This window comes from Rhyacophila brunnea, unplaced genomic scaffold (assembly GCF_057557595.1).
Source record: "Rhyacophila brunnea isolate RB1 unplaced genomic scaffold, BYU_Rbru_1.0 scaffold_13, whole genome shotgun sequence".
In the NCBI taxonomy this organism is placed as follows: domain Eukaryota; kingdom Metazoa; phylum Arthropoda; class Insecta; order Trichoptera; family Rhyacophilidae; genus Rhyacophila; species Rhyacophila brunnea.
The window spans coordinates 34,441,518-34,460,014 of record NW_028232785.1 but is presented as its reverse complement, the minus strand read 5'-3'; the positions used below and the strand labels follow the sequence as shown (position 1 = coordinate 34,460,014).

The following is an 18,497-nucleotide window of genomic DNA, read 5'->3' as shown; positions in this document are numbered from 1 at the left end:
TGTGTTGTGAATTGAATAAATAAACATAAAATAAATTATTAGTGTTTAATTATATTAAATCCATAACACTACCCATACTAAGTATTTGTGGCCCAATAAACTTATTCCAAAAAACTTGTGAATAAATCATCGCGAGTCGCTGTTCTGTGCACTAGCCAGTTGGCAGACTTTCAATGCGCTCGAACAAAATAGCACTTGAATATAGGTATATTTTAATTTATTAGTCTATTGCGTTCGAATGTATGAATAATAGGTCATACATTTTGTGTCGCAGTACAGTGGTGAGATGACGCATAGGCTTAGGCTTGTTATATACCGCTGAAAACATGTTTAAAATTAAAAAAAATCACTGTTATTCATTTTTGTTAACAATAATATTGTAACCTAACAGGAAAACTACTCATAAATTAAAAAAAATATATAATAAATGGAACTTTTCGACAAGCGGAGCTCAGCGTATTTTTAGCGATTATATTGAAGCCGATACACAGTCTGAGTTCCCTGAGCCGATACGCATTTCAAAATACTAATAATATGGAGTTGGTTTTAGTTTCAGTTGATTATGACACTTTTGTCGCATACGCACGCCAAACGATCTATATAGTATACCAAATACTATTTTGGAGCAAGTTTATATACTAAGTATTTTTTTCATACTGGTAGTAAGTATACTTAGTCTTCAAAATCGACCAGTTTTCCCATCTCTAGTCCTCAGGCTTATGCTAATTAACAAAATGGTTTACGATAATAGGGCAACTGACTCGACTCACATTTTAATTTAAAATTACTAAAACATAATATTCTCTACGGTATTGAAGAAAATGAATACACTGATTCTCCGAGGCGAGACAGCCCTGACGTGGCTTCACTGATTCGTGCTGAACATGTCGTAAGAATTGATGGCTTCGACCAGCGCAATCTTTAGATGAATAAAGCCTGAACATAACTTTTTGCACAAGCAATGAGTGGTCCACTCTTCAGCTTTCAAAATCAGATCCCAGATTGCTTGACATATTGATTCGCCCTTGCTCGTTTCAAATTGAATTCTCAAATAAAATATATCAACTATCAGTGTTATTTATAAATAATTAACATTCCTTTTATTCATCAGCTGTCAAAGTCAGACTAGTCCTTCACAAAAAAACCGGTGGGAATATTGATTTCAAAAAAATATGTAGCATTGATCTATCACTCGACTTAATTAGTCGACCAGTCCGAACCGGCCTTTATTGCTATTACAGTATTTATATAACATAAATGGGAACTACAGAATAAAAATGAACCACGAGTTGGAAGAGCTGATTGAACAGCAAACAATCATAAGGTACTGTAAGTCCCAAAGACTACGATGGGCGGGACATGTGGAGAGAATGCGTTAAAAGTTAGAGCGCCAAGGATCATGACGAAGTGGCTACCACAACGGAAGAGACCCAGATGCTGTCCAAGAAGGAGATGGGCTGACGCCGTAGATGTGGACTGGCTTCATATAGGAAGACCCGGTAACTGGAGAAGTGTGGCGAGAGACCGGAATGAGTGGAGAGCGGTTGTGGAGGAGGCCAAATCCCACCCCAGGATGTAGCGCCGTGGAAGAAGATTTATATAACATCTTTACCTAAAAATCTTATTCTAATATACAATAAATTTAGGTATGTTAATTTTCACTTTTAACAACCAAAATTATATAAAACTCATGCCATTTGTACTAATTGTTCAGCCAACTCTGATGATATTGGCTATAAAGTACCTCGATACTGGTTCAGGACTTTGGGTACTATGTGAACTAAGTCCCTAAGGCCTATGACGTTACAAAATAATAATTTTGTATTAAATATCTAACATTGAATATACCTACACAAGATATAATAATGCAAGATTGTTTTTATTAAAATACGCAATTTTGAAATAACTCTGAAACATACGACGACGACCAACCGATGCAATGGCCCATAAATGGCCGGTCGATGGATTAACTCATTGCCGACTCAAGTAGAAAGCCGATACATTCACAACGACTAGTCCTACTTTTACCGCCCTTCCCGTTGTTGACTATGGATGACTTGTCATTGTTCTATAGAGTGCTCGTACTGGCGTCTATCGTGTTCACATAGGGAATGGTTTGATTTGGATGGATGAGTTACATGATAAATAATACACTAGTATTGACACACCTCCTACAAATGTAATGCATAGATCAATGCTACATATTTTTTTGGAAATCGATATTACCACCGGTTTTTGTATGAAGGACTAGTACCTATGACTTTGACAGCTGATGAATAAAAGGAATATATATTATGTATAAATAACACTGATAGTTATTATATTTGATTTGAGAAGTTTTTATACTTCAATTTGAAACGAGAAAGGGCGAATATGTCAAGCAATCTGGGATATGATTTTGACAGCTGAACAGTGGACCACTCGGTGCTTGTGCAACAAGATATGCTCAGGCTTTATTAATCTAAAGATGGCGCTGATTAACTACACGACGTTGCGATGCACAGTGACCCCTTCTTGCATCAGTGCGTACGGTACCTCGCCTTTTCGCGAATAAATGTTTACTAGGGACAGATTCTACATAAATATTGGACACTTAACTTTGTCAGTGATACTTATTTATTTTGAACTAAGAATACAAATTGCAGATGTTGCTGTTTAGTCGTTAAATTCAATTACACCCTGCCTAAATCAAACCGTAATAGTTTAGGTATGCTATGGGCGATCTGACAAAATGGTGCACACTTTTCACTCCTACTTATATGTTTACATTGAATTAAGATTATTATAGATGGTGTTTGGATAAAAACCATTATTTTATCTATAAAATGACCAAAATTATGTATGTTTAATTGATTTTTAAAATCTAACTAACATTATCTGCACTTTGTTGCATTTTTTTAAATTTTCCTAATATAAAAATAATTGTCGATACTATACACATCCACGTTGGCCGCGTGGCTTAAAGTGATACAACAGTGAAACGGCAAATAATTTTCAACTATAGGCGCGACTAAATTTTGGACTCGCTCGCATTGTGAGAGAGAACGTCGAGCTGGAAACACGTCACTTTGTTTCGCGATGGCGACGGGCGTATTAATTCTTAAATCGTGTAAAGATGACTAAAAACGTTACTCATTTACTTTAAAAAGAAAACATGTCAATGAATATATTAGTATTGTTACTAATAGAACAATAAACAGAACATAAAATGAACGTATGTTGGATTTATATGACAAATTATATTTCGTTTGGCATGCGTCATTTGCACCCGCGACCTGCAATCTGCGCATCGCCTAGCCACGATCTTTTTAGACCATGCCTCAACTGAGGTATAGCCTTAACCCATTCGTTTCTCTTACGGTCCTTTCGCGTGATGCCTAGCATACACCTCTCCATGCCTCGCTGTGCACTGTACACAGGACGTATGTGTGATGTGAAAACTTCTCCAAATATTTTTAACTTACATATTATCTTCTTCTTATTGTGCCATTCCCTAGCGGAGGTCGGCCACCATCAAGGCGATCTTATCTTTGTCGCCTGCTACCCGGAACAGTTCAGTGGAGCTGCACTCGTATCAATCACGGAGGTTCTTAAGCCACGAAATGCGGCGCCATCCTCTGCTACGCTTCCCATTGATCTTTCCTTTAATGACAAGTTGGGGAATGCCGTATTTTTGTCCTCTCATAATGTGGCCGAGGTACTGTAGAATCCTGGTTTTGATACTACTTAGAACCTCTCGGTCCTTCCCCATTCGATTGAGAACTTCAAAATTTGTCACCCGGTCAGTCCAATGAATTTTGAGGATGCGTCTATACAGCCACATCTCGAAAGCTTCAAGTCTCCGTGACATAATTTACTAATACATTATTTTTTCCTTTTTTACAGGGAGTTTCTGCAAAAAAATACATCGTAAAACCTTCAAAAATAAAAAGTTTTCCGATCCATCGCTCATACGGATCACATATTTATATAAAAAATCCTTCAACTCAAGTTATGCTAAATATAAACACTGATCTATCACCCTTGTTGAAGTGTCCTAGTTGCGACTTCATTTTTCTGTGGGATGATTTATTAAAAAAACATATGAAATCACACATAAGGTCTTTCAAATGTGAATTGTGCAGCTACACAAGCAAATTAGAGTTGAGTCTGAAACGACACATGCTGTCGCATAGCAACGCTATAGATTTCGCGTGTCATATTTGCGAACACAAATCCGACACTAGAGACGATCTCAAGAAACATAAGCTGACGCATGCGTCAAAGTGTAAGTTTACGTGCGACGTGTGCGAACATAATTACACATCAAAAGCCAGTCTAAAAAAGCATAAAGAAACTCATGCGAGTGAGAATAATTACACATGTGATGTGTGCCAATCAAAATTCAAAACTCGCATTTCGATCGTAACGCATATGAAGCGTCATGATCCCAAAAATATCATTAAATGTGAGCAATGTCCATACACTTGTTCGCAAAAATACTATTTAAATAAACACATGGTAATACACACAAGAGAATATAAATACAGATGCGATATGTGTAATTTTTCAACGACTCGCAGCAGCGTCCTAAAGACACACAAAACTGGACATACAAAAAAACTAAAGTGCGACGTTTGTGATTATACATGTAAATATCCGCAGTATATGAGGATGCATGTTGTAAAAAATCACGGCGAAGGTTCCCCATTATTGTGTGATGTATGCTCATTCATGTGTGTAGCCCCTTGCGATATGAAAGAACACAAAATGATCCATACTGGTGAGAAACCGTTTCTTTGTGATATATGTGACTTTAAAGCGAGACGGAAGACCCAGTTGAGATATCATATGATGAAACACACAGGGGAAAAACCTTTTAAATGTAAAATGTGCGACTACAAATGCAGATACTCTTCTAATTTGAGTAAGCATTTGTTGTGTCACAGTGGAGTCACTCCGTATCAATGTAAAGTTTGTCTTAAAAAGTTTAAACGGGCTCATCATCTAAAAGGTCACCTGTTGACACATTCTATAATTTAAAAGTATGAAACCAAGAGTTTACCACGTTTTTATTAGCTCGTATTCTTGTTTGTCCGGTACAAGTCATGCAATCGATTTTTAACTAACATCCCGACCAGCTAGACATTTCAAACTTTTAGAATATATCAGAACACGATGCTAATGCATTCTTTTAATACTTTTGGCCATCTTTAATTGGCAGCAGCGTGCGTGTTGTCAGTTTTTGTACAAAACAACTAACTGATGGTCCCGTTTGTCAGTTTGAGGTTATGTGATTATTATTTCAAGTAGGTTTCAGTAGCGCCGTTTGCGAAGCATCACATTGGTTAGTTTTGAGTTCCATCACCAACCAGTTCCGTCAGATTTCAGTTGCGCCGTGGGAGGAGGGCCTAAGTCCCATGCCTTATGCTTTCGAAGCTGTAAATGTAAGGCATGGATGAAAAAGCTTGTCAGGTGGTATGAATGATGACAGTGGCGCACCCAGGATTTAATATTGGGGGGGGGGGGGGGGCAAGGAGTAGAAGGTAAAAATATTTTGTTTAAAGTATAATTCAGAATAGAGAAAGATTATCCTACGACAAAAAAGTACCTATATGCATTTGAATCCGTATCCGTTGAAATATTTAGTTTTAACTGCCTTTTAAACACTTAGGTTAAACTGACTTACAATATGTTAGAATTAAGCCGAGGATTCACAACGCGACTGGATAAAGCTGCGAGGCAGTCAAGATCGGTTGCTCGCTACGGGAGTCGTCATTCGTCTGCCATCGGGAGTAGTCGAAAAATTTCAAAAGCCCACGTCTGGCATCAATATAAACATACAGTATACTCTCAGTAATCCGCCGCTCGATTATTTGACAACTACTATAATCCGCCGTTTTTTTTACTAGTTAAAAGCACAAAATCAAGCTCTATAATTTGCCGGTATTCGATCGTCAAATTTAGTAGTCCGCCGCGTACAAGTATACAACGCAGATGAGACGGGTTTATTTTGGAATCTTCTCCTTCGTAAAACGTACGTTCATCGCAAAGAAAGTAATGTACCAGGGAGGAAAGTGCCCAAAGACCGCATCACAATTATGCCGTGCTCCAATGCTACCGGGACACAAAATGAAGCTTTTGGTCATAGGGAAAGTCAGGTATCCTTAGCCATTCAAGAATATCTAACTGAACTCTGGTTGTTTCAAGTGAGTTACTGTTTAATATTTAGTTAATAAATATGTTTAACTATGATTATAAATAAAACCGTAATTTGCTAGTAAAAAATTCTCAAAAAATATACTATTTTTACGAAATACCTACCTGTTTTAATTTTTACCATATTTTGTATGTATGCACTATAATCCGCCGATTTCACTAATTGGACACTTGTCTGGTTTTTGGGGTGGCGGATTACTGAGAGAGAATGCGCCGGGTACACGGTAGCGACTTGCCTGCGTGGTTTTGCCCGTGCAAAAAAAAAACGGAACACTCGAATGCCCACATGGCACAAGTAAAACTGCGAAAACCTCATTACGTTACGACAGAAGTCGTCGTCGTGAAAACACTGTTTTTCGGAAACGCAGCAATGTCGTCAAGTGACGATTTGTTTTTGTCACAAGCGTTTTTCTATTGTTTATTGGTTAATAAAAGAGAAATAAATCCTCCAGATCCAAGTGGACCAAACAATGGCTATTGAGAAGAAACATACACTCGCATTTAAATCAGCATTTTTTGCTTAAATATAATATATACTAGTGGCGAAGGGTGGAGATACGCTGTTAAGATCCGCCATAAATGGTGCACACTAAACTTTGTCAGTCATACGTATTTGTTTTCATTGAAATAAGACTACAATTTACAGATGGCGTTGGTTAGTTTTTAAAATAGTTTTGAAAACCAAGCCAAAATAGATAATAGTCAAAAAATACTAGTCTATCTATAAAATATCTAAAATTATGCAATTAAATCATACATAAATATGAATATTTTATAGATATAATATTTTTTTTATCTATTGTGATTTTGTTTAGGCAGAGATTAATGAATTTAAAAAAATGTACCAACAATATTAAATGTGCGATTTTTTGTATTCTTAATTCAACGAAAACAAATAAATATGAATGAAAAAAGACCGTAACCTTCGATGAACTGAGCGCGGCTTGTAAAACTCGGTTTGCGCAGTTAAAATTTCAAGCAAGTTGAATTTTACGCAGGCCGCACTTTTTGGTTTACGCGGTGAACAGTTTTGCCGTCCACACGCCTAACCGATTTTTTTAAACGGTAGGTACATGTTCAATCATGCGCGTTAACATAATTTTACTCCCCACTTCAATTATGGTTTGTCAATTTATGGCTACGGCCGCATGTTATAGCTTAACCACCGGGGAATGCCAAAAGAAATGGCGTATTTAAAAAAAACACTACCTTATTCTTAGGTCAATAATTATTATAAAGCAATCATTATTCGAAGGATGTTTATCACACTTGAATGGTCAAAGACATAGCTTATAATGAGTATCTTTAGAATTATCTTCAAATGTGTTAATCTTGCCCATTTTTTGAATAATAAAATGCCTGATTCTTGTCAAATTTGGGATCACAGAGATTATCAATATAATTTTTTATCGTAAATATTTCACTGTAATAATGTTGATATAAATAAAATTATACTGATGGTTTTATAAATGCGTTTTAAAATCTTAACACCACTGCACATTTATGTACCGAAATATTGCTATATTCTAAAACGAGCGAGAGGTTTAAAAGAATACTATTTTATGTAATAAAAATACTTTATTCAGTCATTAAATGTTTAAAATAAATATAAAGGATAATAAGGCTTCAAAATTATATAAATTGATTATTTACAACGTTTAAGGTATGTCCAGGATCATGCTTTGAAAATAGAACAAAAGCTCAATTTTGACCTACGCTGAGCATGTCCCCCCTCAAGAATAACTTTTATACTAAACTCGCGTCGACTCTCTCCCCATTTCATATAAAAATAATACTCTAGTAATATAATTGTAAATAAACAAGAAGTACGTAATAGAAATGCTCGCTAGTGCACATCGTCGTCTTTTTTATTTACTGCTATAATACCTGTGTTATCCACTCCAATCCTGGGAAGAACTTAATAAAACAGACATTTTTTTGAAGTTATCAGGGCTCGAAATGGACCGGAGCGCCGTTCCTGTTCATTAAATTCCCAAAACTATCGCTTCGTCTCGTGGAACAATTTATTTCACCGTCTGCGCTAGATAGGCCATATAACAAAAAATCTAACTCACTATATCGTCACTGTTCTGGCAGAAGACACTAATTCGAAAAAATGACATATTGAGTTAGTTATACCAAAATGTTCCTTATTTCAAACTTCACCGTCTGGAAACATTCTTAATAAATAAACAGTCTTTATTTTAAAGTCATCCTTTTTATGATTACCTAATAAACTCACATGATAGACCATTTCAAACATTTTAACAACTTCAAAGTCAAATTACCTACTCAAAACTAGTATTCTCCAATTAGTGTGTTCTGCCAGAACAGTGACGATATTTTCATAAAATACATATAAAATTAAATAACTAGGTATGTTAATATTTTCGTAAAATTATCACGCGCTCCGGTTCGTACAATTTTCCATTTCGAGCGCTGTAAGTTATACTTCTTTAGGCGCGTTTGGAAAATCAGAGTGTATTTTCTGCGTGACATGTAACACATAGTTTAGTTTTTCACGCGAAATAATTACAAGATAAAAAGAACTTTTCATATACTTACCACGTTATTACATTTTCTGTTGAATCATATGAACTTGACAATTCTATGTACCTATTACTAAATATAGAATACTGATTTGCATAGTAACGCACGTATATATTAAGGCTATGCCTCAGTTGAGGCATGGTCTAAAAAGATCGTGGCTAGGCGTTGCGCGGCTTGTGCAAATGACGCGTGCCGAACGAAATATAATTTGTCATATAAATCACACATGCGTCCATTTAATGTTCTGTTTATTGTTCTATTAGTAACAATAATAATATATTGACATGTTTTCTTTTTTAAGTAAATGGGTAAGGTTGTTTAGTCATCTTTACACGATTTAAGAATTAATACCCCCGTCGCCATCACGAAACAAATTGACGTGTTCACAGCTCGACTTTGAGAGCGAGTCCAAATTTTCGTCGCACCTATAGTTGAAAATTATTTGCTGTTTCATTAAAGTACCGTCTTAATAATTTAGTTGCTAGGACTCGCTAAGCAACGAATTTTTTCCGAAATAACTTTCCATACAAAATAGAATTAACTGAAAATGAATTCAATTCTGTTTAAAGATGGCTAAAAGTATTAAAAGAAGGCAATGATCATATATTTGTACATATATTAGTTTCAAATATCTAGCTAGTCGGGAAGTTAGTTAAAAATCGATTGCAAGATTGGAAAAAAATTATACTGGACACAAACAAAAATACGAGCTAATAAAAACGTGATAAAAAATCGCACTCGATTGGATTCGTACCACGATTGTTCGGTTATCAGCTGAACGCACTGCTTTTACGCCACGGTATGATAATTCAATCGTGATGATTAGACAGTATAATATTATTATAGTTTAGAATTGTTCCGTTGCTAGGTAGCGAATTTATTATTGTCGGCCATTTGCAACTCCTTACGTAAACAAACTATTAAACGTCACAGCGGCAGTTGTTAGGTACTTCGAAAATGGGGTAAAAGCTGGGTGTGCATCTGAAGATTTTCAAACTCTTTCAGGTGTTCCCCAAAGATCAAATCTTGGACCAATTATGTTCCTCATATTAATAATTTGTCAATGGTGTTAAAGCCATGGATGTAGTAGATTTTTTACTTTTTGCAGATGATTTGAAATTATATGCACCAATTCGCAATGAGTTGGACTGTTGCATATTACAGCGAAATCTCTGAACTTCACTTGAAAGTTGGTTAATATAGACTAAATTAGAATTTAATACTGATAAATGTTTTTGTATTACTTTTTCTAGGTCAAGAACCCCGATTAAATACTTACAATTATTAGATTATGTCAAAAAGTTCATTACAGCGTCAATCTGAAGCAAAAGATCTTGGGATAATTTTCGATTCTTCATTATATTTTTTATTAGATTAATTTAAATTTAGATTGTATGATTTAGTTTCAAATAAGTAATTGCAAAATCATAAGGTGTAAATATTATTTTTTAGCACTTAATAAGTACTACACAATGAAATATTACTTTTGTATTTTTGCCTTACTTATGTTTTAAAAAAACAGAAAATATTTACTAAAGAAAGGGCGGCCCGCCAAATGTTTTTGATTTCAAAAATGTCCCTTTGACGAAAAAGTTTGTGAACCCCCTGCAGCCCGAATTCGTAACTATCGACTCGTGTGTGCGTCTGTGCAACATGACAAGTTATTATCGCCCGTTTCATGTCGTATACTATAATAGCTAAGGAAATTACGTATAAATAGTGCATCACTGAGTGAAAAAGCATTTTGTCATAACGTCGGTGTTTTGTAAAAAGGGCGAATTAACCAAAATGCTACTTTACAGGAGGAGGATTTTTAACTTTTAACTTTTATTTGTTTTTTACCTGTAGATGATTATAAATATCTAACAAGTTTATAATAAAGCTTATAAAGAATACTTATCATGGAATGATTTTGACATGGGGGTAAAGAAGGATGGGATGGGAATATAGGATAGGGATAAGCATGAGACTCGGGGAAATAGGAGGCAGGGTCGTGGATGGTTTGACAATTACCTCTAAGACCTCAGTTACCCGTCCGGTTACTTCGCTCATTCGTTGGATGTTCCTGTATAATAATAAATTACATAATGATGGAATAAATATAAGTATCTCGGTTTGAGCGCCACTCTATGATGATGCATAGAGACAATAGTGAAGGATAATTAAATGAAAAGCAAGTAGAGAAATTTCAACAATTGTATATTAATAAATAAGATAACTTGCGGGCTACAGTGTATAAAAATGTATAATTACTTAAGTGAATCACGAGCACCTAAAGCGATACAATATTTAATTAAATAAGAACAAAAACCCAAAGGCTAATTCGAAACAAAGACTAGTTCGGTGGACCGTAACATAAATGAACAATAAATACCAATTACACAAAAGGCTCTCCAGCCTATTCGCTGCCCTCGATTCCTTCCGGGACGGAATCGAGGAGTGCGTCTTCAAACGTGTGGGCACCGTGGAGTTCCTCCGATCTCCTGGCGTGGGGGGGACGTCCTTCAGATGGCCATCGTCCACGTTTCCAAAACGTCAGGAAATCGAAAACCCTGTGCCTCGGGTCCGAGGCTCGGAACTGGCCAAGACGTCTGCTTCCTTCGAAAGGTCAAGACTGAGAGATCGACTCCTGCTTCACCTTCGTGTAAAAAGCCCGCTATCTCCTATAGCGCCGGAAATAGTGTCACGAACTCCGTACAAACTATCCCGTGCGCAGGCGCGATCCGGTCGTACTTTTGCGTAGTGTTGCCTTCGTAAAGACTTCCTTGGCTTAGTGTGTTATGTTATAAAATAACATGACATACTGTAATTATAATGAAATGAGTTTTACCTACCAATAAAACTCTTATTATTCATGTTGACTTTGAAGTCCTTGAGATAGGGTTTGCTCTTTCTTCTTCGCGTGAGGATATATTCTACTAATTTATTTTTCTTTTTCTTGTCGTTGGTCATTTCTCCGTTTTCATTTACTGGTCATACCCGCGCGTCTGTTTTTTATGTATAAAGTTTGGCATCACTTTGTTCATTATGATATGACTCAAGGAACCAGGTAGAAGTTACCTGGACTTCAAAGTCAACATGAATAATAAGAGTTTTATTGGTAGGTAAAACTCCTTTCATTATTCGAATTTGACTTTGAAGTCCTTGAGATATCTGTTTGTTATCACCTGGTGTTGGGTATGCCAAATTCCTGTATGTGACAATGATTCATTGACGAGGTATAGACCATCGTGACTTTCCATGTATATGTTGAATAGAGAAGTTAATGGGTTCTTTTCCCCTTCTGATGGTGGTGTATCCATCGTTCTCTGGTAGTTGTCGTGAAATGTCGACTCACTACGCCAGTTACCTCTCTTTAAAATATCATCTATTGGGTATATTTACAGTTTAAGGAAGCCACTACTGAGCGGACACTACCTGGTGGTTCTTGTACCCCTGCTTCCAACAGTACTGACCATATCCAATTCCCTATAACTGTCCTGGTGGTTGGTTTTGGTGATCCTCTTGAAGATATAAATAATTCCGAAATATCCCCATCTTCCCCTCTCCTTGGGTTCGACATGCAGACGAGTTTCCGTAACCAGAATACTGGGTCGATGTTTTGACACGTGGAAGCGCTTAGCTTCCATTCCGATTGACGATGCTTGGCGGTATCTGTATTTGAGCCAAACATTGGCCATACAATTATGTGGTCACTTTTTCCACTAATCCATTGTCTACTATTACTGAGTAGTGTGAGGTCATGAACCCTTCGTCCCGATGCGAGAAGCAGCCGAGTAGGTGGCTGTCCTGCGAGAAGTTTCGAATAAGTTGTACACCACCGGTGTTGTTTTCCTAAGATGATCTACCACTCGTCCTGGATCCCAAACCGGTGGTTTGGCGGGTTTCGTTTTATGTACCGAAATTGCCTGTAACATAATATTGTGTTGTACTACCACGTTGATGTTGATATCTACAATGATAATCGGTTTGCAAAATGTGGCTATGGCTGACTTATGCACCAGGATGGTTATGTACGACAAAACCTCCATGTTGTGCATGTAGCCTAGGTATCTGGCCAATTCCATTAGTTGAGGGCTATTATGATCCATTAGGTTCATGTTACCCATGTCATTGTCTTCCATTTGTTCCAAGCTGGTTTATAAGTTTTTAGAGTCGAAGGCCGCCATCTGGAAGTAAGAAGTGCCCTTTCTTCCACCATTCAATTTGATGTTATTTCCACCCCACCCGAAATTATCCATAGTTAAAGGGACCTTAGTTACCTGGACTTCAAAGTCAACATGAATATTAAGAGTTTTATTGGTAGGTAAAACTCCTTTCATTATTCGAATTTGACTTTGAAGTCCTTGAGATATCTGTTTGTTATCACCTGGTGTTGGGTATGCCAAATTCCTGTATGTGACAATGATTCATTGACGAGGTATAGACCATCGTGACTTTCCATGTATATGTTGAATAGAGAAGTTAATGGGTTCTTTTCCCCTTCTGATGGTGGTGTATCCATCGTTCTCTGGTAGTTGTCGTGAAATGTCGACTCACTACGCCAGTTACCTCTCTTTAAAATATCATCTATTGGGTATATTTACAGTTTAAGGAAGCCACTACTGAGCGGACACTACCTGGTGGTTCTTGTACCCCTGCTTCCAACAGTACTGACCATATCCAATTCCCTATAACTGTCCTGGTGGTTGGTTTTGGTGATCCTCTTGAAGATATAAATAATTCCGAAATATACCCACCTTCCCCTCTCTTTGGGTTTGACCAGCGCTCGAAATGGAAAAGATTACAAACCGGAGCGCTCGAAAATTAACATGGTTATCAAATTTTATGTGTATTTTATAAACATAAGTGTGCTAGATTTTTTTTTTTTTTTTATTATATGGCATATCTAGCTCGGACGGTCAAATTATTTTGTCCACGAGACGGGGCGATAACTTTACAGATTTCACGAACCGGAACGGCGCTCCGGTGCGTTCCGGTCCATTTCGACCCCTGGGTTTGACATGCAGACGAGTTTCCGTAACCAGAATACTGGGTCGATGTTTTGACACGTGGAAGCGCTTAGCTTCCATTCCGATTGACGATGCTTGGCGGTATCTGTATTTGAGCCAAACATTGGCCATACAATTTGTGGCCACTTTTTTCCACTAATCCATTGTCTACTATTACTGAGTAGTGTGAGGTCATGAATCCTTCGTCCCGATGCGAGAAGCAGCCGAGTAGGTGGCTGTCCTGCGAGAGGTTTCGAATAGGTTGTACTCCACCGGTGTTGTTTCCCTAAGATGATCTACCACTCGTCCTGGATCCCAAACCGGTGGTTTGATGGGTTTCATATTTTCAGTTATCATAACCGAAATTTCCTGTAACATATTGTGTTGTACTACCACGTTGATGCTGATATCTACAATGATAATCGGTTTGCAAAATGTGGCTATGGCTGACTTATGCACCAGGATGGTTATGTACGACAAACCCTCCATGTTGTGCATGTAGCCTAGGTATCTGGCCAATTCCATTGGTTGAAGGCTATTATGATCCATTAGGTTCATGTTACCCATGTCATTGTCTTCCATTTGTTCCAAGCTGGTTTATTTTTAGAGTCGAAGGCCGCCATCTGGAAGTAAGAAGTGCCCTTTCTTCCACCATTCAATTTGATGTTATTTCCACCCCACCCGAAATTATCCATAGTTAAAGGGACAGGTCCCGGGTCCTTGGAGGTGGACCGTTGGTCTCCATACCAACTAGTGTCGTATGTAGGTGAGGCATTGTATAAGCATTGTTTCCAGCTTGGTGCCACTAGTGAGTACTTCCCTCTTGCTGAGTTCAGGTGCGCTAGGACTCGTGAAAGGATGTTTGGTGGGGGAAATATCCACGCCAATCTAAAGTCCTACACTCGGCTGAAGGCGTCGTGAAACAGCGCGCCACTGTCTGTAACGTCTCGTGACACATACGTTGCAATGACATGTGCTGTTTCGCTTGCGAAAAAATCCACCTCGGGAACACCCCATCTTTGAAACAGGGGGGTGGTTGCGGTGTTGATGAGGTGCCATTCGGGAATGAGTTGTCTGCGGGAGAGATGATCTGCCACGCAGTTGTAATTTCTGCGGAAGTATTGTGCAGTAAACGTGATGTTGGTTCGACTGGTAAATACTAGTATCTGTCGGCATAGGTTTGGGAGGGTGACAGATTTTGTGCCGCCCTCGTTGTTGATGTATGCCACCACTGTTTTGTTGTCTGTCTGCAGAAGCAGATCTGATCCTATGATTGATTGTATCTGAGATTGAATTGCAAACATCTCCTTCCTGTTGGAATGCCATGCCATGCTAACTGGTCTTGTTTCCACGTACCTGATAGGTGTGTTCATTCAGTTGGGCTACCTAGCCTGTGTCAGACGCGTCTGTCGTCAGGAGGTGATTGATGTGTGTCAACTCTGAGGAGCCTATCACCTGGAGCCACCACATGATGTCCTGTTAGGCCTGTGGTGGGATTGTCGTCTATTGGCGAGAATGGGACCTCGACAATTTTGATGACTGGAGCTTTGTAGCCGTCGGCAATGCAATCTTCCTCGTGGAGGTAGGATGCGAAGTTAAGTCGCCCCAGAAGGGATTGAACATGTGCCTACCTGAGGGACCAACTGCCTTTTTGTAACTGCGTTGTGTCAAATCTGAGGATCCTATCGCCTAGGGCCACCACAAGATGTCCCGTTGGGCCTGTGGTGGGATTGTCATCAATTAGCGAGGATGGGACCTCGGCCATATTGATGACTGGAGCTTTGTAGCCGTCGGCAATACAACCTTCCTCGTGGAGGTAGGATGTAAAGTTGAGTCGCCCCAGAAGGGATTGGATATGTGCCTGTCTGAGGGACCAACTGCCTTTTCCTGCGTTATGTCAACTTTGAGGATCCTATCGCCTACAGCCACCACATGATGTCCCGTTGGGCCTGTGGTGGGATCGTCATCAATTGGCGAGGATGGGACCTCGACCATATTGATGACTGGAGCGTTGTAGCCGTCGGCAATGCAACCTTCCTCATGGAGGGAGGATGTGAGGTTGAGTCGCCCCAGAAGGGATTGGATATGTGCCTGTCTGGGGGACCAACTGCCTTTTTGTACCTGCATTAGCAGCTGATGGTGACGGAGTGCTACACACTTCTCCGGCGACAGAAACCCCCGCTTGTTGTGTGTGTCTTACGTGATGTCCAGGGACCCTCATTGTTGGCTTGGGTTCAGACAGGATCTTTTAATATTTATAAACCATCCTAAAGACTGTAGGAAGGTTATCCTGTATTCCACCTGAATCGAGACTGTTTCTCGGATTGGTTGGCTACTAAGAAGTCGTCTAGGTAAGTGAATATTCTCAGCCATTCTTTCGTAGGCGTTCGGCGACCCAATCGGTCAGGGATGCCAACATAATTGGAGCGGTTGGCAGCACGAACGGGAGTCACGTGAATCGTAGGAGCTCCCCTTGGTAGGGTAGTCGAACGAATCGACGATGTTGAGAAGCCATTGGTACCTGGAGGGACGCCTGGCTTAGATCTATTATTACTAGCCAGTCTTCTGTTTGTAAGACGGCTGGAACCTCGTAATGGTGAATTAGTTTGAATGGCCTTGGCTGTAGGAACGCATTCAAACGCTTTCGGTTGAAAACAGGGCATAGGGCCCCGTCTTCTTTCTTGATCAGAAACAGGGTAAAGAGAAAAACCAGGGGTTTGACCCGCTTCTTCTAGAACCCCTGAGTTCTTTAAGTCCTCGATCTCGAGAGTGACCGCTGCTGATTGTTGCGTTTGAAAATCTTTCCGTAAAAGTAAAGAAGGACTTACCAATGGTGGTATCCGCACAAAAGGTATGCGGGCTACGGCTATTATTTTTACCAATTGTTTTGAGGATTAGTTGCCCAATCCACTAACCCTTGCATACCCTTTCAGAAGCTGTCCCGTTGGGAAAAAATCGCATTCTGGAGGGCCGCGATGGTCCTTTTCGTCAGATGGTTAGCTGATCACGAGTGGTCGCACCGACGCAACTTGTCATTTAGACCTAACTCTACGACCGTAGGGGCCGCCAAGAATTGTTTTTTGGGCGTTGTGCCACTCCTTGCCGGTCCCCCTGCTGAAATAAGGTACGTAACGAGGATACCTCAAACATCAGCATCTTAATCGACGCTGGTACGTTGAACTTTTCCTCCTGTAGCAGTTCTGCTGCGCCGTCTGGTGTCCATTGCTTTTAGAATATCCTCCTCACGGTCATTCAGATGTTGCGCCATAATCACTGATCACTTAACGTTCACTTAACTATCACTTAACGTTCGTCCAAGATAATTATTTTGATAGTTAGAATGAACTGTCAGAAGCAACACGTAAACAAAGTAAGAAGTCAAATCCATAATGAACAAAGTGATGCCAAACTTTATACATAAAAAACAGACGCGCGGGTATGACCAGTAAATGAAAACGGAGAAATGACCAACGACAAGAAAAAGAAAAATAAATTAGTAGAATATATCCTCACGCGAAGAAGAAAGAGCAAACCCTATCTCAAGGACTTCAAAGTCAAATTCGAATAATAGGTATTATCATATAATATTTTAAAAGGCCCAATATGCCACATTTGCTTTTTATTTCGTAATTTTAATTAATTTAATTTTAGTCGATTATCGTTTTTAAGTACTTTCCTGTGGAGATAAAAATTCGCCCTTTTTACACAACAAAGCTAGTGGGGTACATATTGTATTTTCATTAAAATCTCGATTTCGCCAAAATGGTTGATTCGCCCTTTTTACAAAACACCGACGATAAGTTAGCATAATTATTTGATCTGTTTGGCGGATAATTACGTGATCCTAATGCCAGCGCTCCATTGGCGAGCCAAAAGTCCGACGACAATGACGGGGTAAATGCGAATGTATGGCAGTGTCAGAGACAAATTATAACTTTATTGCCAGCGCTCCATTGGCGAGCCAAAAGTCCGACGACAATAAGTCTTCAGATTTTTCTACGTTCTGCTACTGGCCAACAGACGTTCAACGAAACGAGTATATAATTAATTTGACGAGTAAAACAGTCGACTTTGACAGCATAGATAATATACGTATATCTGACAGTTAAATCGTGATGGCGTTAAATGATACCGACGTTTTATGTTTTTTGGGTTATTGGGTGGCAGATAATGTAATAACGAAGCAAAGGGTACACAAATACTGGGTGAAACATTGGATAAGGAAACGAACGACATTATCCCACACAAATTTAATACGAGAATTGCGTTTGCAACCGAGCGATTTCCGCAATTATTTGCGAATGTCGGAGGATGTATACACAGAACTGTATAATTTGGTCTCCCCATTTATTAAAAAAAAAATACTATGATGAGGGAAGCTATTTCTCCTCATGATAGATTATGTGCAACCCTGCGATTTTTGGCTGCCGGCGGAACATTCACTGACTTGCATTATAGAACTGCGATTGGAAGACAAACTCTGGGCAAGATAATTCCCGAAACTTGCCAAGTCATCATTGACGTTTTGAAAGGAGAATATTTCAAGGTGTGTATTATATTATACGTCATCTAATAAAGTTGGGCAAATTTACAAATATATCATTAACAAGTAGACATTGGTTGGTCTTATAAAGTGAACGTTTAGTGGATTGTTTTACCTATATAAATCATAGACGGCAACATCATAAGAATGGCAGACAAGATGCATTTGAGATAGGTATATATATAGTCACAAATAAGGCCATCGTTGACATGCTA

General features: G+C 38.8%; 1 protein-coding gene across 1 annotated transcript in view; it reads right to left on the bottom strand.

Moving 5' to 3' along the window:
• Window positions 1-5,693: 5,693 nt before the first annotated feature.
• LOC147077363 (uncharacterized) overlaps window positions 5,694-18,497 on the bottom strand; it is a 29,242-nt gene continuing 16,438 nt past the window's right edge. The window contains exon 5 of the mRNA XM_085941072.1: window positions 5,694-5,802. Within this exon, the coding sequence (XP_085797198.1) occupies window positions 5,694-5,802 (109 nt within the window). The remainder of the gene's footprint in view (window positions 5,803-18,497) is intronic.